Genomic DNA, 16,575 nt, shown 5'->3' with positions numbered 1-16,575 from the left:
GCACACACTACTGCTTCGCTGCTGGCACTGTAAATTGGTTCCATGTGTGTGGAAAGTAATTGGCATCGTGTGACACAAGCTATAAAACTATTTTCCCCCTGGGAACTGTTCTGAATTTGGTATTTCCTTTCTGAAAGATACCTTTAGGACATAATTCAAGAGAAAAAAATAATTACTATAGAAGCTGTCAAAGCACTACTATTTGTAAGAAGGAGACACTGGGGGGAAAATATGCAGGGGTGGGGGAAACAGTCCCATCCCTGCGGTGTCAGGAGGGTGATGCCTCAGAGCTGGGGACACAAGTGCCTCCCCCCTCAGGACAGGCTGGAGCACTGTTCCAGGACCCCTGGAGACTCTCCATACCTTAGCCCACGCAACATCCTCAGAAGGCCTTCCCTAGTCAGCACGCCTAGTCAGTGCCCCCATTAGATCTCTCAGAGACTCCTGTCTGTTTTATTCATAGCACTTAACAGAGTTTGGGCCTGTCTCTGTTTGGGTGATGTTTTTATTTAATGTCATCTATCCCACTTGGCTGGAGGTGTCCTGAAAGCAGGGACTTTGGCTGCTTTTGCTCACCTTGTGTTTGCCCCTCAGTGCAGGGCCTGGAGCAGGATGGATGGATGGAAGGCATGTTTGGATGGATGGATGGATGGATGGATGGATGGATCGATCGATGGAAAGCATGGTTGGGTGGATGGATGGATGGATGGATGGATGGATGGATGGGAGGGAAGGAGGAACAGATGGAAGGAATGGATGATGGATGGAAGATGGATGGAAAGCATGTTTGGATGGATGGATGGATGGATGGAAGGAATGGAAGGAATGGATGGATGGATGGATGGATCAATGGATCGATGGAAAGCATGGTTGGTGGATGGATGGATGGATGGGAGGGAAGGAGGGAAGGAGTGATGGATAGAAGGAATGAATGATGGATGGATGGATGGATGGGGATGCATGGATGGATAGATAGAATGGGTGGATTTATGAATGGCTGGATAGAATGGGTGGAGGGATAGATGAATGGAAGAAAGGAGTAAATGGAGGGCTAGATTGTTGGAATTTTACATGTGAAGTAACCTCCTGTCCATTTGCATAGGACTTCATAATTAACAAAACATTTTGCCAAACATTCTACTTTAATCCCGTACACAACTTTTGAGGTAGAAATTTTTATCTTTATTTAAAAGTTAAGGAAACTGAGGGATCTCTTAAGAGTAAATTAAGTTAACTTAGTTAACTGCAGACATGGTATTTTAATTTCTTGCTTTTTCTTTTTTTTTTTTTTCCTCAAATAGCCTTTGGCGAAATTCTTAAGTCGAAACTAGTTATGGGAGATTTCTTGTAAGCTTCCTATTTTTAAAAAAAGGATGACTGTAATACTGTGGGAAAAAAATACAGCATTGGTCAAAACCAAACAAATGAACAAACCTTTCCTTACCTATCTTCAATGGTTTTAGTGAAGAAAGAGTGATAAATTCTATTAAATACCTTTTGGTATTTGATTAAAAGAAAAGAATAAGAAAGTGGGCCACTTTGTTTACTTTTCTTCGCAGGGTGTGTTGATGGTTTTCTCTAAGTGATGCCATTGTTTTCTTGATGAAGACTGAACTTGACCACAGAACTTAATTCTTTGAGCGCAGCTGTTGAATTCATTAGAAAAGATTTTGTTTCAGTGTTTGCATCCGTGTGCATACACATAATTGGCCTAGAATCTTAATGGCCTTTGCAAAGCAACCAGTTTTGACTAACAAAATGAGCCAAGTCCTGTATTAAGGCACTGTTTATATAACATAGGAAGTATTTGTTCTTTGAAAGAATTGCTTTAAGAAAAATTATATTGAATTAGGGAAATTCTTTATTCTCCTTATTTGTCTGTTTCTTGCACATTATTTTGATTTCTCTCTTCTTGTGTCACATTAAGAATTTGCATTTTTGTAAGTAAATTTTTTATTTCAGCATAGTTATTTGGCCTGTCAGTGAAAGCTGAGGATATCTCCCATAATTTAAACATGATTTTCATATTAGTGTTTATATTGGCATTTCTTTCCCAGGTAATTCAGGTGTGTCTTCTTTTAAAGTTCTCTCACTGATTATCAATGTTGGTTTTTTTTCCTTCAGAAAACCCTAGAATTGGTTTTATTTATCACCTTCGTTGTTTTTCTTCATTTTGGTTTTTCTATTCTTAGCCTAATTATTTTCATTTTCCTGCTATTCTTTTAGCTTTTCCTTTCTAAATGGGGTGGGACTAGTTTATTTTGTTTTCACTTTTTCTTTTACATCATGATGGTGAATCAGTGTTGTGCTTTTTCTTTTCCCTTACTGGTGAACTGTGTGCGTTGTTCCAAACAAAATATTCTGTTGTGTATTGGTTTTTCTCTAAAGCACATTTAAAAGGGTGTTTCAATGTCCAAATAATCGGACACAGTTTAATTCTGCTTTCATTATTGATTCTAACTTTACTTTGCCTTTGTCTAAATACAAGATATGCAGCAGGCTTGCTTTTTTTTTATTCACTGTTTTCTTTGTATCTCATAATTTAATTAATGTATGTGGTAAGTTTATGCATTGTTTAAAACAATTCATTTCTTGCACCTTACCATTTGGTGGTCTCCCAGAGTTATTTTAGAGCATAGCTTTATAATTCCTCTATTCATTGTTTGCAGTTTTGATCTGTCATAATCTGATTCTTGCATTTTTGTTCAGTTTTCTCATACACATTTTGTCCCATGCTTAGGACATAAAGATTTAGTATCATCGTATTTTTGGGTGGTTGTGTGGCTTTTGTCATCATTTAGGTGCCTTGGTTATCTCTTCTAAGGCCTTTGAAATTGCTCTTGTCAACTCTTTTCCTGTCTGTCAAGGTGAAGGTGAGCCAGATTGCGCCTTGGGTGTCTGAATTGCAATCCTGGGTGTTACTGTAGAACAGATCGCCTCCCTGGGGTTCTTTATGTACCAATTGTGTCCAGCCTTACAGAGTTATAGGGAGGATCAGTTGAAAGAGTGAGTGTGAAAGTGCTTTGTGTGCAAGAAGGTGTCACCATCATCACCACCCAACTGCCAGACTCTTTGGCGTTGAATGTGGCCCCTGGAGGCCAGAGTGTTGTGTTTTGACTGCTAACGCTTTTGGTGTTTAGCAGTATTCTTCCTACTTCTCTTTCATGTTATAATACACCATCCTAAGTTTGTTTGCATTGTATTGGCAGCTAACCAGGACTAATTCTAACATTTATGATATTTTTAGCTGAAATACTTTTCCCAAAACTGATTTCATTTTGTCTCTCATTCAGTCATTTTATTAACTGTGTAAACCCTTCCGGGGTCAGAAGGAAGGCTGTCCTCTCCTTTCTCTCTCTCTTCCCCTTCTCCCTTTACTACTCTCAAGTCCTGTTCTACCACAGAGTCTTCACAGCCTTTATCTAATGAATGACTGTTTTTACTGTCATTGTCCTTGTCTTTTTATTGTATTCCTAATCTGCTTATCTCTAGCAGGCGTATTTTTGGCATTCAGGAATCTGTGCTACTTCCTTTTCCTTTCTGGATCTGTGGGGCTCCATTCATGGGATGTTCCAGGCTCTCAGATCTTCTGCTCCTCACCTCACTTGACCCATTACCAGCCTTGTGGCCTCTCTTCCCTGTCCTTGTCCTGGGTACATCCCCATAAGCTGCCTCACCTTCGCCAGCAGAGAGCCAGTCACTGTCCACCATCCTCAGCCTCCCTCTGTTTATCAATGACCTCTCTCTTCTTGAGAGCCTGTCTTTGCCAGAGTGTAGGGACTAGGGAAGTAGGTGTTTGCAAGTCCCACATCAAGGGTTTCTCCCAGGAGCCAGGAGGAGGCTCAAGTTGTTCTTGTTCCCTTATAGCCTCCATGTGCTCGAGGAGACTGGGATGAGCCAGGGTGGGCTGGTCAACTTCTGGGTTTCTGGCTCCCTGTAGCACCTGGCCTGCTCTGATGGTTTGGGTTGCCACCAAGCATCTACAGACTTGTAATTTACCCCCCAGTTTGTTGGCATCAGTGCACAGATTCTTTCCTGCAGCCATTACTTCTGAGCTTCTTCATTTTTAGCATTGCTCTTGGCAAGAACTTCGAGCCCACTTGTTGCTTTTGCAGCTTCCCCGAGACCGTTTGGTTGTTCCTTTAGTTCCTTCTTGTTTCAAAATGTGTGTGCTAGTTATGTCTCACCAAAAACCATATGTGCCGGTTTGGATGTATTATATCCCCCAAAACACCATGTTCTTTGATGCAGTCTTGTGGGGGCAGATGTATTAGTGTTGATTAGGTTGGAAGCTTTTGACTGAGTGTTTCCATGGAGATGTGACCCACCCAACTGTGAGTGACACCTTTGGTTTGGGTGTGACCTCTCCATTGAATGTTTCCATGGGGGTGTGGCCCCACCCATTCAGTGTGGGCCTTGATTTAATCACCTGGAGTCATATAAAAGAGTTCACAGACTCTATAATTTTTAATTTTGACAATCATGTTTTTAATTTGAAAGAGGTCTTTCTCTCATTGCTTCTTTGGAATAGTGATCTGTTCTTGTTGCATTATCTTCTGAAATCTCCCAAAGATTACTGATAAAATATATTTTATGGGGTCTTCTCTTCCTTGAATTAAATGTTTCGTCCAAAAAAAAAAGAGTTCACAGATAGAAGGCCCAGAGCAGCTAATTTTGGAGAGCAACTGCAGTTTAGAGAAACATTTTGAAGATGGCTGACAGTTGAAAGCTGACACTGACATTTTGGAGAATGTCTTTGTGGAACACAACGTGGGAGCAAACAGATGCCAGCCACATGCTTCCCAGCTAACAGAGGTTTTCTGGATGCCAATGGCTTTTCTCTAGTGAAGGTGTCTCGAGTGGTGCCTTACCTTGGACACTTTATGGCCTTAAGACTGTAACTTTGTAACCAAATAAACCCCCTTCATAAAAGCCAATCCATTTCTGGTGTTTTGCAAAATGGCAGCATTAGCAAACTGGAACACCATATTCTTTAATGCAATCTTGTGGGGGCAGACATGTTAGTGTTCATTAGGTCGGAATCCTTTGATTGAGTGTTTCCGTGGAGATGTAACTCAACCAACTGTGGATGAACTGTTTGATTAAATTATTTTCATGGAGATGTGGACCCCACCCACTCAAGGTGGGTCTTGATTTAATCACTGGAGTCCTATAAAAGAGCTCACAAACAGAAGGACCTCATTGCAGCTGAGAGAGACCTTTTGGAGATGGTTGCTGAAAGCAGATTTTTGCTGACACTTTGGAGATGGTAGCCCAGTGTTTGTTCTGGAGACGCTAAGAGAGGACAAAATGCCACAAAAGCAATATTTTGAAGAATGCACAGGAGCTGAGAGAGGAGCTGGAACACAACCGGGGATCAGCAGATGCCAGCCATGTGCCTTCCCAGCTAACAGGTTTTCTGGATGCCATTGGCCTTCCTTCAGTGAAGGTATACTTGTGTTGATTCCTTAATTTGGACATTTTCATGACCTTCAGACTGTAATTTGTAACCAAATAAGCCCCCTTTATAATAGCCAATCCATTTCTGGTATTTTGCATAAGCAAACCGGAACAGTGTGGTTCTTGTTTTACTTGTTGCTTCAAGAAGACACCCTCACCATCACCCCAGGAATCTCTGCCTAACTATTAAAGGAAAGGCTTGGGTTCCCACAGGCCATGGATTCATGAATCTATTTTTAAACCTCCTCTGTGTCTTCCCCTATTTTAACTTTTGTGACTTAATTGAATAGACATTTATTGACTGCCTAATAAATGGGGTTTACAGTCTGCAGGAGGAAGATTCTTCCACGATTAACCTACGTCAGCCAGTGTTGACCAACTGATAGGAATGAGTTGAGTTGGGGAGAAGAGCTGTAAATTCTGCTCTGTAGGGTCAGGAAAGACCTAGCGAGTGGTAACGTTAGAACTCCACTCTGGTGTGGCTCTTGTCCAACTTACAAAATCTTTTTTTTTTTTTATTAGAGAAGTTGTGGGTTTACAGTACAGTCATGCATAAAATACAGGGTTCCTATGTACCACCCTATCATTAGCACTTTGCAAGGGTGTACACAGAGCATTTGTTCCAAATGATTATAGCACATCTTTATGATTGTACTGTGAACTGTAGTCCACAGTTTAAACTTAAGGTTCCCTGTTTGTGTAGCACACTTCCATGGATTGTTTTTAAATTTTATTCTATTGCCATATATACAACCTGACATTTCCCATAAGGAAAATCTTACCAAGGTGTCCCTGCCCAGCCTTGTGTGTGTTGCTGGATCCAGTTGCCAGCCCACATCTCCGAAGGTTTAAGCCTGGTTGAAAGCATTGTATAGTCCAGCCCTTCATTTAACAATTTTCTCTTCAACCAAAAAGGGTTGAACCAATATAAAAATATAAGAGGTGTCATGGCGACCTGGTGGCTCATCCACCTCAATGTTTTACCACCAACAGCATCAAGAGGTATTGTGAAAAGGCTGGTAATTGCCTTCCTGGACCGCAGCCTCCATCCCAGCACAAGGAAAACCTTCTTATCCAGAAGCATTCTACCCTGGATAATGAACCAACTGTCGTTAAATACAGTGCATCCTCCTTAAAACCATCAGATTCTCCCAGGACTTAGGGAAACAAGTCATCCCACGGTGGTTTCTGGGGAGCGCTTTACTTTGGCCTGAAATATAAAAGGCTGGTGCTTGAAGGCAAACACAAACAAACCCCCTGTTGTTGGGCTGCCTCGTTGGACTGATGGGTCCCTGCAACCAGCTGTCTTTAATTTTGCAGTTCATTGTTCATGGATTTAATTATCCAATTGCTGGCTTCTCTCCCCAAGAATCATGTTTATCTTGATTCTGTTCGGACTAAACACAAATAAGCAATGAAGTCTTCGGGGTTTGCTGGGCTATGTTTAGATGTCGAGTGCACTGTGCATGCAGGCCTTTTAACGGTGCAGCCTCTCCCCTCTTGGTAGACGCATGGGCACCCTGCAATCTTTAGGCATGAAAAAGAAAATAATTTTTGTAAATGAGAGTTTTCAAACTAACCCATGACCAGGTATAAACCTTACAAGTTTTTCAACTTCCATTCTGCCCAGAAATCATTTTGCAAATGTGTCTACATTCCGAGTGTGTCATCTTGATGTTTTCAAACTTCTGCTTTTTCTGCTTCTCCTAGGACTTGAGTTTATCATATTTCAGCCCTGAAGAAACTTGGGTGGGTGTAAGACCTAGAAAGAGCTCAGTTCTAGAAACTGGAAGCATCTGCTTTCTACTCTGCCTCATGCCTGGGGAAGTCAGTGGTGCACACAGGCACTCATTTCTTATTTACAGTTTTCCTCCTATAAAATGATTCCCCAAAGGAAGCCCATGAGCCTCCCCTACAAGAGGGCTTTTTTAGCCCTGTGGTCAACATAGCATGCTCACAGGCCATGAAGGGCAAGAAACTAGAGTTAGGGCGACCAGATACTCACATTCTACACGTGTACACACCACACAGCATGCATGTGCACACACAGACCACGGACATGCAGATGCATACACACTCTATGCCTCACACATAACACATGCATACACACCCACATGCACACACCACATGCATGTGTCCACACACACATACACACATTACACAGGCACACATGCACACAGCATGCACACACACACACCATGCATGCACACACACACCACATGCACACAAAACATACTGTACACACATGTACACACACAACACACGTACATGTGTGCACATGCAATCACATGCATACATCATACACAGGCACACATGCACACACCATGCATGCACACATGCACCACATGCACACACCACATATACACACATGTACACACATGACACACACGTGTGCTCATGCACATCACATGCACACATATGCACGCACCACACACGTGCACACACATCCATTCACACACTCTCATGCACACCCCTTTCTTCTGTGCACCTCAATTCCTGACAAAATGGTTTACACACAGCAGGACTCAGGAGAAATTTACCAAATGTCTGAACAGAGAAGTTGAGCGAGATGGCATACTGCTATATAATGGGATGGCAACAAGTGCCCCGCTGGGAGAAGAGCATCTGGGTGAGGAAAGCTGTCCTTGAGCCCTGGTCTGCAAGAATAATAGGATTTAGGCAGGAGGGAAGGGCTATGAATTCCAGGAGAGAGGAAACCTGAGCAGGGTGCAGAGGCCAGAGGGTTTTTTTTCCCCTTAATCGTGGACAGAATGGGAAGACAGAGAGCAGCCCCACCTAGTTTACTGACCTCATGACAGCCACCATCGAAAAAAGGCCAGTTCTTAAGCTTGGGACTAAGCTTTGGCAAAATCTCCCTTAGCCCCAGACCCAACCGACATTCCCATTGCCCACTGCATGCTCCTATCTCAGCCCCTTCCACATTCCACAGGAGCAACCGCACCCAGCGGCGAGGCTATGCCCTCCAGGCCCCCCGCACCTTGGAGGGGATTTCAGAGTTGGGTCATCCATTCACCGAGAGCACCCTGGTTCTTTATGAACCGAAATCTCGTTGGCGGTTTCAGCTCCACCTTGGGTCTCCTGCTCCAAGAGTGTGCCCCATGCCCCATTTCCTTTTCTTTTTTTTTTATGCAATTTTATTGAGATATTTTCACATACCATACAGTTATCCAAAGTGTACAAATCAGTAGTTCCCAGTAGCATCTTACAGTTGCACATTCTTCACCACAATCCATTTGTTTTGTATTTTTTTAATAGAATACATATAATATGCGGAATATAATACATAGAAGTGATACCTTTACAAGTGCAATTTAACAAGTAGTTAGAGAGCAGATTTCAAAGAATATTATGGGTTACAGTTCCACAGTTTCAGTTATTTCCTTATTGTGAAATATAACATATATGCAAAAAGGTGATAACATTCAAAGTACAATTAAACGAGTAGTTATACAGGGAATTTCCAAGAATGTTACGGTTGCAGTACCATAGTTTCCGTTTTTTAACATTTTCATTACCAAAAAAAAAAAAGAATAAAAAGAAAAAGGGAAGTTAAAAAGAACACACAGAACAACCCATTCCCCCCATCCCCTCCTCCCCCAATTATTCATTTACTTTTTGTCCCCATTTTTCTATTCATGTGTCCATATACTGCATAAAGGGAGTGTGAGCCACGAAGTTTTCACAATCACATGGTCGTACCGCATAAGCTACAGTTCAACAGTTTCAGGTATTTCCTTTTCCTATTCTAATACACTAAAAACTAAAAAGGGATATCTATATAATGCATAAGAATGCCCTCCAGAATGACCTCTTGACTCTATCTGAAATCTCTCAGCCAATGAAACATTTTTTGTTTCATTTTTCTTCCCCCTTTTGGTCAAGAAGATGTTCTCAATCTCACAATGCCAGGTCCAGGCTCATCCCTGGGAGTCATGTCCCATGTTGCCAGGGAGATTTACACCCCTGGGAGTCATGTCCCACATAGTGGGGAGGGCAGTGGGGCATTGAGTTTGCCTGCAGAGTTGGCATAGAGAGGGAGGCCACATCCACACAACAAAGAAGTTCTCTGGGGTTGACTCATAGGCCCAGTTATAAGTAGGCTTGGCCTCTTCTTTGCAGTAACAAGCTTCATAAGGGCAAGCCCCAAGATCGAGGGCTCAGCCTTCCAAGCTGGTGGTCCCCAGTGCTTGCAAGAGTATCAGGAATTCCCCAGGTGGGGAAGTTTAATATTTCCACATTTTCCCCCAGTCCCTCAATGTGCCCTGTTTTCTTTTATCCAGAACAAATTGTTATCCCCTTGAACCAGCTGCTAACAGAAATGCAGACAGCGTCTCAGTTTAAATGATCTAGACCAGGAGATCGTGGGGAGGTGGGGAGACATGAAGGTGGGTGAGTGGGGTGGAGGCAGAGGGTAAAGGTGAAAGTCCACCAGGGGAAGAAGTTCAGGTGTTCGGCTCCAAGTGTGGTGGGGAGGCCAGGAGGAGGTGCCTGGGGGTTTTGAGCAGATCTGGATGTTTTAAGATGCCCGATCTGATTAGAGGTGTGCAGAATGGATGGAGTACAGGTCCCAGAGGCTTGAAACTCTTTAACACATACATTTCTTTAGTGTCTGCTGTGTGCTGGGCATGATGTGGCACTGAGGAGGCCACCAGACCGCACTGGAGGCATGCACAGTTGGATACTGGGGCCACGAGGACAGCCACACTGCCAGCCTCTGCAGAGGAGGCAACCCTGGGGCTGAGTGGAGGCAGTGCCAAATCAGTGGGGAGTCGAGCCGGTCAGAGCCTGAGAAGGTATCCACCCCCACTGCCAACTTGCCCAAGGCCCCCTGTGGAGTTAGTGACGCCGAAGCAGAGCCCCTGCTCCTTCTGCAGTTGAGGCGGCAGCTCTGGACTCAGAGGACACACCGAGGACGTGTCAACTTGCCATTCTGTAAGGACAGCAAACTTAAGCTGGTCTGTGTTGGAAGCCTGGAGCTCATCTAGTCCATCTACATAATTGGCTCATGTAGCAGTAAACAGAGATTCTTTTCCGTTGTTTCGATAGTGGTGCAGAGGTTTATCTATAAGACATTCAATAGGCACCTAAGATTCGTTGTTTAAAATCAAAACCCAACCAGCCTCCTTTCCCTCCTGTCTTCAGATGCCATTTCAGTTCAGGATCTGAACCACTGCAGTATTTAATGTCCGTATGGCCGCACAGGGTGAGTGGAGAGAGTCATGTTACATTCTGAACACCTTGGCTTTGTGTCCAGCTGTCCAGTCCTGGGCCCCAGGGACCTGGGTGCATCTCAGGGACCCCAGGAAGGAAGGCAGCCAGGCCCCGAAGAGGGTCTTCTTTGGCTTGACCTCGAGAAGACCCACATGCTGACCTTTCTCTTGAACTGTTCTTGAATTGACTCTATCGTGCTCATCCCAAGGCTGCCAAAGGGATCTCCCCCTCGGCCCCTTGGGAGGCCACAGTTCACCACAGAGAGAATTCAGAAGTGACTGGACATCACCTGGTCCAAACCACTTACTTACCAGATTAAAACCGACAAAAACAAGGTAAAGAGTGACACAATTATGACTTACAGAAGGGCTAGGAAGAACCCTTTGTGGCTGGGTTTGAATTGGAGGAATCGCAATGCACTCGTTTTAAAGACATAGCTGTGTCTGATGAATGGGCCCAAAGCAAGGACATCCCAGCAGCCATGAGCACACCCAACTCCCAGATCATGGTTTCTAAATACCCTCTTTCACTAAAGGGAATCAGCTGATTCCAGAGCTGGAGCTTGGAGAGTACAAGGGAAGACTGGTACAACTTGCTTTGCCAGGAAGCAAGGACGTGCCCCACAACTGTTAAGGATTTATCAAAGGAGCCCAGGAGCCAGCTTGATGCATCTTCCACTGGCCAAATTGGGGATAACTTGAGCCTCAAAAGGAATCATGGTAATAATACTTTGAATTAGAAAAACAATCTGTGAGTCCATTGTGATAAATGGGGGGAGGGAAATCCCTTCTGTACAGAAGAATGCCAGGTGATATCTGTAGAGGGGAATTTACTTTTTAGAGAACTTCCCACTTTGCAACCACTGATGTACTGATTGATTGATTCAAGCCAGGATTAAGAATGGATGCTGAACCCAGTTACTGGATGAAATCATATAGGAAACAGGATATTTGCTCAGTCTCAGAATATCATCCCCACAGACCAGTTATTAATAACAAAAAGTCGAATGTACCTTTGCATAAGAGAGTCCACTAAACCAAGTGATCACAATTGGCCCCACCATTAAGGGGATAACTTGATAGCAGGCGCCCCGTGGGGTGAGATACAATGGGACAGACTCAACGTTGGGTGGGATTTTTGCCAAAGATGTTTACCATGAATCTAAACTTTAGGAAACAATCAGGTACATTCAGATTGTGGGGTATTGTCCAAGACAACTGGACTGCCTTCTAAAGGGCAATGACAGTAGTGGCATAGAAAGGCTTGAGGACTCTTATAGATTAAAGAAAAGTAAGGAGACCTGACAACCGAATGCAACAGGTGACTCGTGACTAGATCCCAGATAGCGCCACAGGGTAGTTATAAAAGACATTTCGGGGACAATTGGGAATGCTTGAACATGGACCATAAATTCAGTAACACTGTGTCAATGCTACAAAAATTATATGGTTGTTTTGTGAGAAAATATTCTTGTTCTCCAGAGAGAGATGCTGAGGTATTTAGGGGTGAAGTTTCACAATGTCCATAATTTACTTCCTGTTGACTCAGCAAAAAATAAAAAGTGTGTGCTTTGTATGCTGTGAGTAGAGAGGAGAGAAACCAAATGTGGCTCCATATTAGCCACTGGTGAATTTCTAGGGGAAGAATATATGGGGATTCCTTGCATACTAGTTCAGCTTTACAGCAGTTGAGAAAATTTTCAAAATAAAACATTGGAGGATAAAAAGTAATCACAATAAAACAGGTCCAGAGGAAGAGAGTAACTAGCTTAAAATAACCAGCTGAGACTAAAACTCCATTCTCTTGATCCCAAATCCAGGATGCCGTCACCTGTCCCTCTTCATCCAGACAAATGGAGAGACAGAGACAGAGGCCAAAAGAGTGGACAGACAGACAGACAGAGAGGTAGAGACACGGTCCATCATACCCCCATTTCCAAGACTAGATAGAGCTTTGGGGGTTGTAGGCGCAGCCTTTGCAAAACTGGGGACTTAGCTAAGGAGGAAATAAAGATGAGACGCGCGCGCCTTCTAGCGGCCAGATGAGGAACTCTCTCCGCGGAGGCCGATTGCCAGGGCGACCTTACCCGACGGGGTCGCTGTCTTTCCCGCAGTCCCCGCCAGGTTGTTATATTTTCCCATTTGCGAAGCACTAATTCTTGTTTATATTTCTGCTTCTCTAATTTTCCGATGTGGATTTCCAGTTGCGTTGGGGAAACCAACCAAAGAGCAGACTTCCTCCCCCAGAAACCTAAAGGAGCCAAAAAGTCCCTGCTGATTGAGAAGAAAGGAAGATATCCTGCTCGTGTGTATTTAACCACCCCATGCCTGCAAACTGCTGGCCTTTCTGTCCCTTTGGCAAGCAGCCCGCCCACGAGGCACCAAATGCGCCGCTTGTCCCGCGCAGCCGCTCTCTTCGCTGGGAAGAGAACCCCAAAAGGAAGGCAGGAGACCCAGGTGTGGGTCTGCAGCCGCCTTCTCCAGCCTGGCTGAGGCCCCTCCAAGCTTGCGGGTGTCCTCCTCTGTACACGGGGGTGTCGCCGCTCGGGTGGGGCTTGAGAAGCTTGGTAAGGGGGCGGGGCTCAGCCGCTTGCTCCCCCTGGAGGCTGGAAGGTGAATTGCAGGAACCGTGCGGCGATTACCTGTGAGACTCAGGTAGGTATAGGAATAGGTAGCTCCCCTGTGCCGGCCACTGCGACAGGTGAAGAGAGAACAAGATGGGCATGGTCTCCGATATCTTGGGACCTCCAACTGAGACAGCTGGGCAGACACACTTGGATAAATAACTGCTTCATTCCCATCCCCTGTTGGCCCTGGACTTACGTCCACGTGTGCTTCTCTCTTCTCTCCACCTTCCAGGCGCTTCGTGTGAAGTGGTCCCATCTCAAGTTGCCCTGGGTGGATCTTGACTGGCTGATCGACATCTCCTGCCAGATCACCGAGCTGGACCTTTCTGCCAACTGCCTGTCTTCCCTCCCCTCCGTCATTCCCTGGGGGCTGATCAATCTCCGGAAGCTGAACCTCTCAGACAACCACTTAGGGGAGCTGCCCGGGGTGCAGTCATCAGACGAAATCATCTGTTCCAGGTGGGTCTCACCAAGCGCAGGTCCCCAGAGTGGCCCAGCAGGGCTCCCTGGCTGTATCTTGTGTTTTCAAAAATAAATGTTCTAACTCAATTGGAGAAGGAAGTTCTCCCTGCCAGCATGCAAGCTTAGGGGAGCAAGGTCACTATCTCCTTTTCAGATGAACACAGAGAGATCTGGGGTGGGGTAGAGGGGCCGGTCTGGCCCAAGGCTGTGCTGCTCACTCACGGCCGAGTGGAACTTGCCTTGTCCGAGATGCCCACTCGTGGTCCTGCACCCAGGAATCAGAGCAGGAGGTGGAAAGCTTTCCAGGGCCAGTGGTGGCAGTGGAGCCAGGGACACCAACACCCTCTCCATCTCCTGGGGAGAAGACAAAGTGAGAAGTCTTCTTGGAGAAAGGGCTAACTCTGTAGGATCTGGCAGCAGGTGGGCAGTGTGGGCGCATCCTGCCACATTTTGCAGGAGATCTCGGGAAGGGGCCTCAGGTTGCATGGCAGGGGAAGGGCCTTACCTTCATTGATTGATTTCTGAGATACACAAGCAAGGCATCATTCTGTAAAGGACTTGAGCTGATTTTAAAAGCTCAGGTTCTAAGTGAAGAGAGAGGAGTGTTGGAAAGTGCTTGAGGGTCAGCAGTGACGTTAAGATTTTAAAGTCAAAATCTTAAAAAGCAAGTGCCCTCCAAGAGGGTTTTCCTAATCTGGGTGGGATGGATGGGTTGCAAGGTTCTGCAAGATCAAAGTCACTGCCCAGCCACCTCTCCAGAGCCTTGGGAACCTGCTGATTGTGCTTTCACATAAATAAGAGGTTTTCAGTCCTGATTCATTGGCAAGATCAGGCCCATCCATGAGACATTGTCTATGCTTCAGTCTTCCTGGATTTGATTTTCTTTTATCTAGACAGCACACGGTAACAGTTCATCAAATGAATAAAAATCACAACATGCTCCATTTTCAATGCACGCTACTTGGCCTTGTGCCAAGAGGAGAAGAAAAAATATCTCTCTGTGTTTATAGACAAATATTTGAAAGTGGTGCTTTACCTCTTTCTTCTGACGACTTGACTTCCTTCTTCCCCAACCACAGGCTACTTGAGATTGACATCTCTAGCAACAAACTGTCCCATCTCCCACCAGGATTTCTGCACCTCTCAAAACTTCAAAAACTGACAGCTTCAAAAAATTATTTAGAAAAATTATTCGAAGAAGACAGTGGTATGCTTTCTCTCCCATAACCTGAGTTAATTTGACATTTTCTTCATGGTAGAAATATGTTTACTAATTAATACCTTTCTCCTCCCAGCCACGAACTGGATTGGTTTGCGGAAACTACAGGAACTTGATTTATCTGACAATAAATTGACAGAGCTCCCAATGCTGTTCCTTCATTCTTTCAAGTCGCTCAGTTGTCTGAATGTCTCCAGAAACAACTTGAAAGTGTTTCCGGATCCCTGGGCCTGCCCCTTGGTTAGTATCTGTTCTAGTTTGCTAATGCTGCCAGAATGCAAAATACCAGAAATGGACTGGCTTTTAGAAAAGGGGGTTTTTTTGGTTACACAGTTACTGTCTTAAGGCCATAAAGTGTCCAAGGTAACATGTCAACAATCGAGTACCTTCACTGGAGGATGGCCAATGGCATCCGGAAAACCTCTGTTAGCTGGGAAGGCATGTGGCTGGTGTCAGCTCTGGAGTTCTAGTTTCAAAATGGCTTTCTCCCAGGACATTCCTCTCTAGGCTTCAGCTTCTCTCCAGAATGTCACTTTCAGTTGCTCTTGGGGCGTTTGTCCTCTCTTAGCTTCTCCGGAGCAAAAGTCTGCTTTCAAAGGCCGTCTCCAAAATGTCTCTGTAAGCTGCACTTTCTCTCTCAGCTCCTGTGCATTCTTCAAAGTGTCCCTCTTGGCTGTAGCAAGCTTGCTCCTTCTGTCTGAGCTTATATAGTGCTCCAGTAAACTAATCAAGGTCCATGCTGAACAGGTGGGGCCACACCTCCATGGAAAGTATCCAATCAGAATTATCACCCACAGTTGGGTGGGGCGCATTTCCACGGAAACAACCCAATCCAAACTTTCCAACTTATTCAACACTAATACGTCTGCCCCCACAAGATTGCATCAAAGAACATGGCTTTTCCTGGGGGACACAATACATACAAATCTATACAGTATCATACAGAAAAATAACGAAAATTGCAGCCTGCTCTGCTGCTGTGTTAACCCCACAGAGTTCTCTTGTCTACGTCGTCTCGTCTCGTCTCCTGCGCAGTGTAGGCAGGTGGGAGGTGAACATCTGTCAGTCCGCAGACAGCAGGGTTAGGGGTCTCAACAGGTAACGCAGCTCAAAGCCAGCCCACCTGGCCCCAGGCTCAAGATTTCACCTGGCAACACCCACAGACACACACAGCTTCCGGCAGTTAGGGCTTGTGTCGCTGGCACAGGACGAGTTCTGTCCTAAAGGAGGGGCTTCAGTTATTTTAGGACAACTGTAACATAAGAATAAGGGAAAGAAGAGGAAATGATGTGCATTCAGGGCACTGCCAGTTAAACGGGCTTTTTTGTTTACTTGTTTCTTGGAAACTGTTAAAACAGATGGAACAACATAAAGAATGTTTGTGTTCTCTCGCTGTTGGTTTGAAACCTGGAAATTCTCCATCTCTAGAATTAGCATTTCCAGTCTGACCGTATGTGTGTGGGAAACTGGCTCCTCTCTAGAGCAGGGTCCTGAATTGTTCTATTATTTCCCAGGACAATGTGCCGGATGTTCTGGAATAAAGGAAAAGGACTATGAGGTGCCTTTGTCTGTCGTC

General features: G+C 44.8%; 1 protein-coding gene across 2 annotated transcripts in view; it reads left to right on the top strand.

Moving 5' to 3' along the window:
• LRRK1 (leucine rich repeat kinase 1) overlaps positions 1-16,575 on the top strand; it is a 162,024-nt gene that overhangs the window by 90,100 nt on the left and 55,349 nt on the right. For both annotated transcript variants that reach the window (XM_037832894.1, XM_037832893.1), the window contains 3 exons: positions 13,551-13,777; positions 14,860-14,987; positions 15,076-15,239. In XM_037832894.1, the coding sequence (XP_037688822.1) occupies positions 13,551-13,777; positions 14,860-14,987; positions 15,076-15,239 (519 nt within the window). The remainder of the gene's footprint in view (positions 1-13,550; positions 13,778-14,859; positions 14,988-15,075; positions 15,240-16,575) is intronic.

This window comes from Choloepus didactylus, chromosome 4, assembly GCF_015220235.1.
Source record: "Choloepus didactylus isolate mChoDid1 chromosome 4, mChoDid1.pri, whole genome shotgun sequence".
Classification (NCBI taxonomy): Eukaryota; Metazoa; Chordata; class Mammalia; order Pilosa; family Megalonychidae; genus Choloepus; species Choloepus didactylus.
The sequence above is the reverse complement of the archived record's forward strand: the minus strand, read 5'-3'. Positions and strand labels throughout refer to the sequence as shown.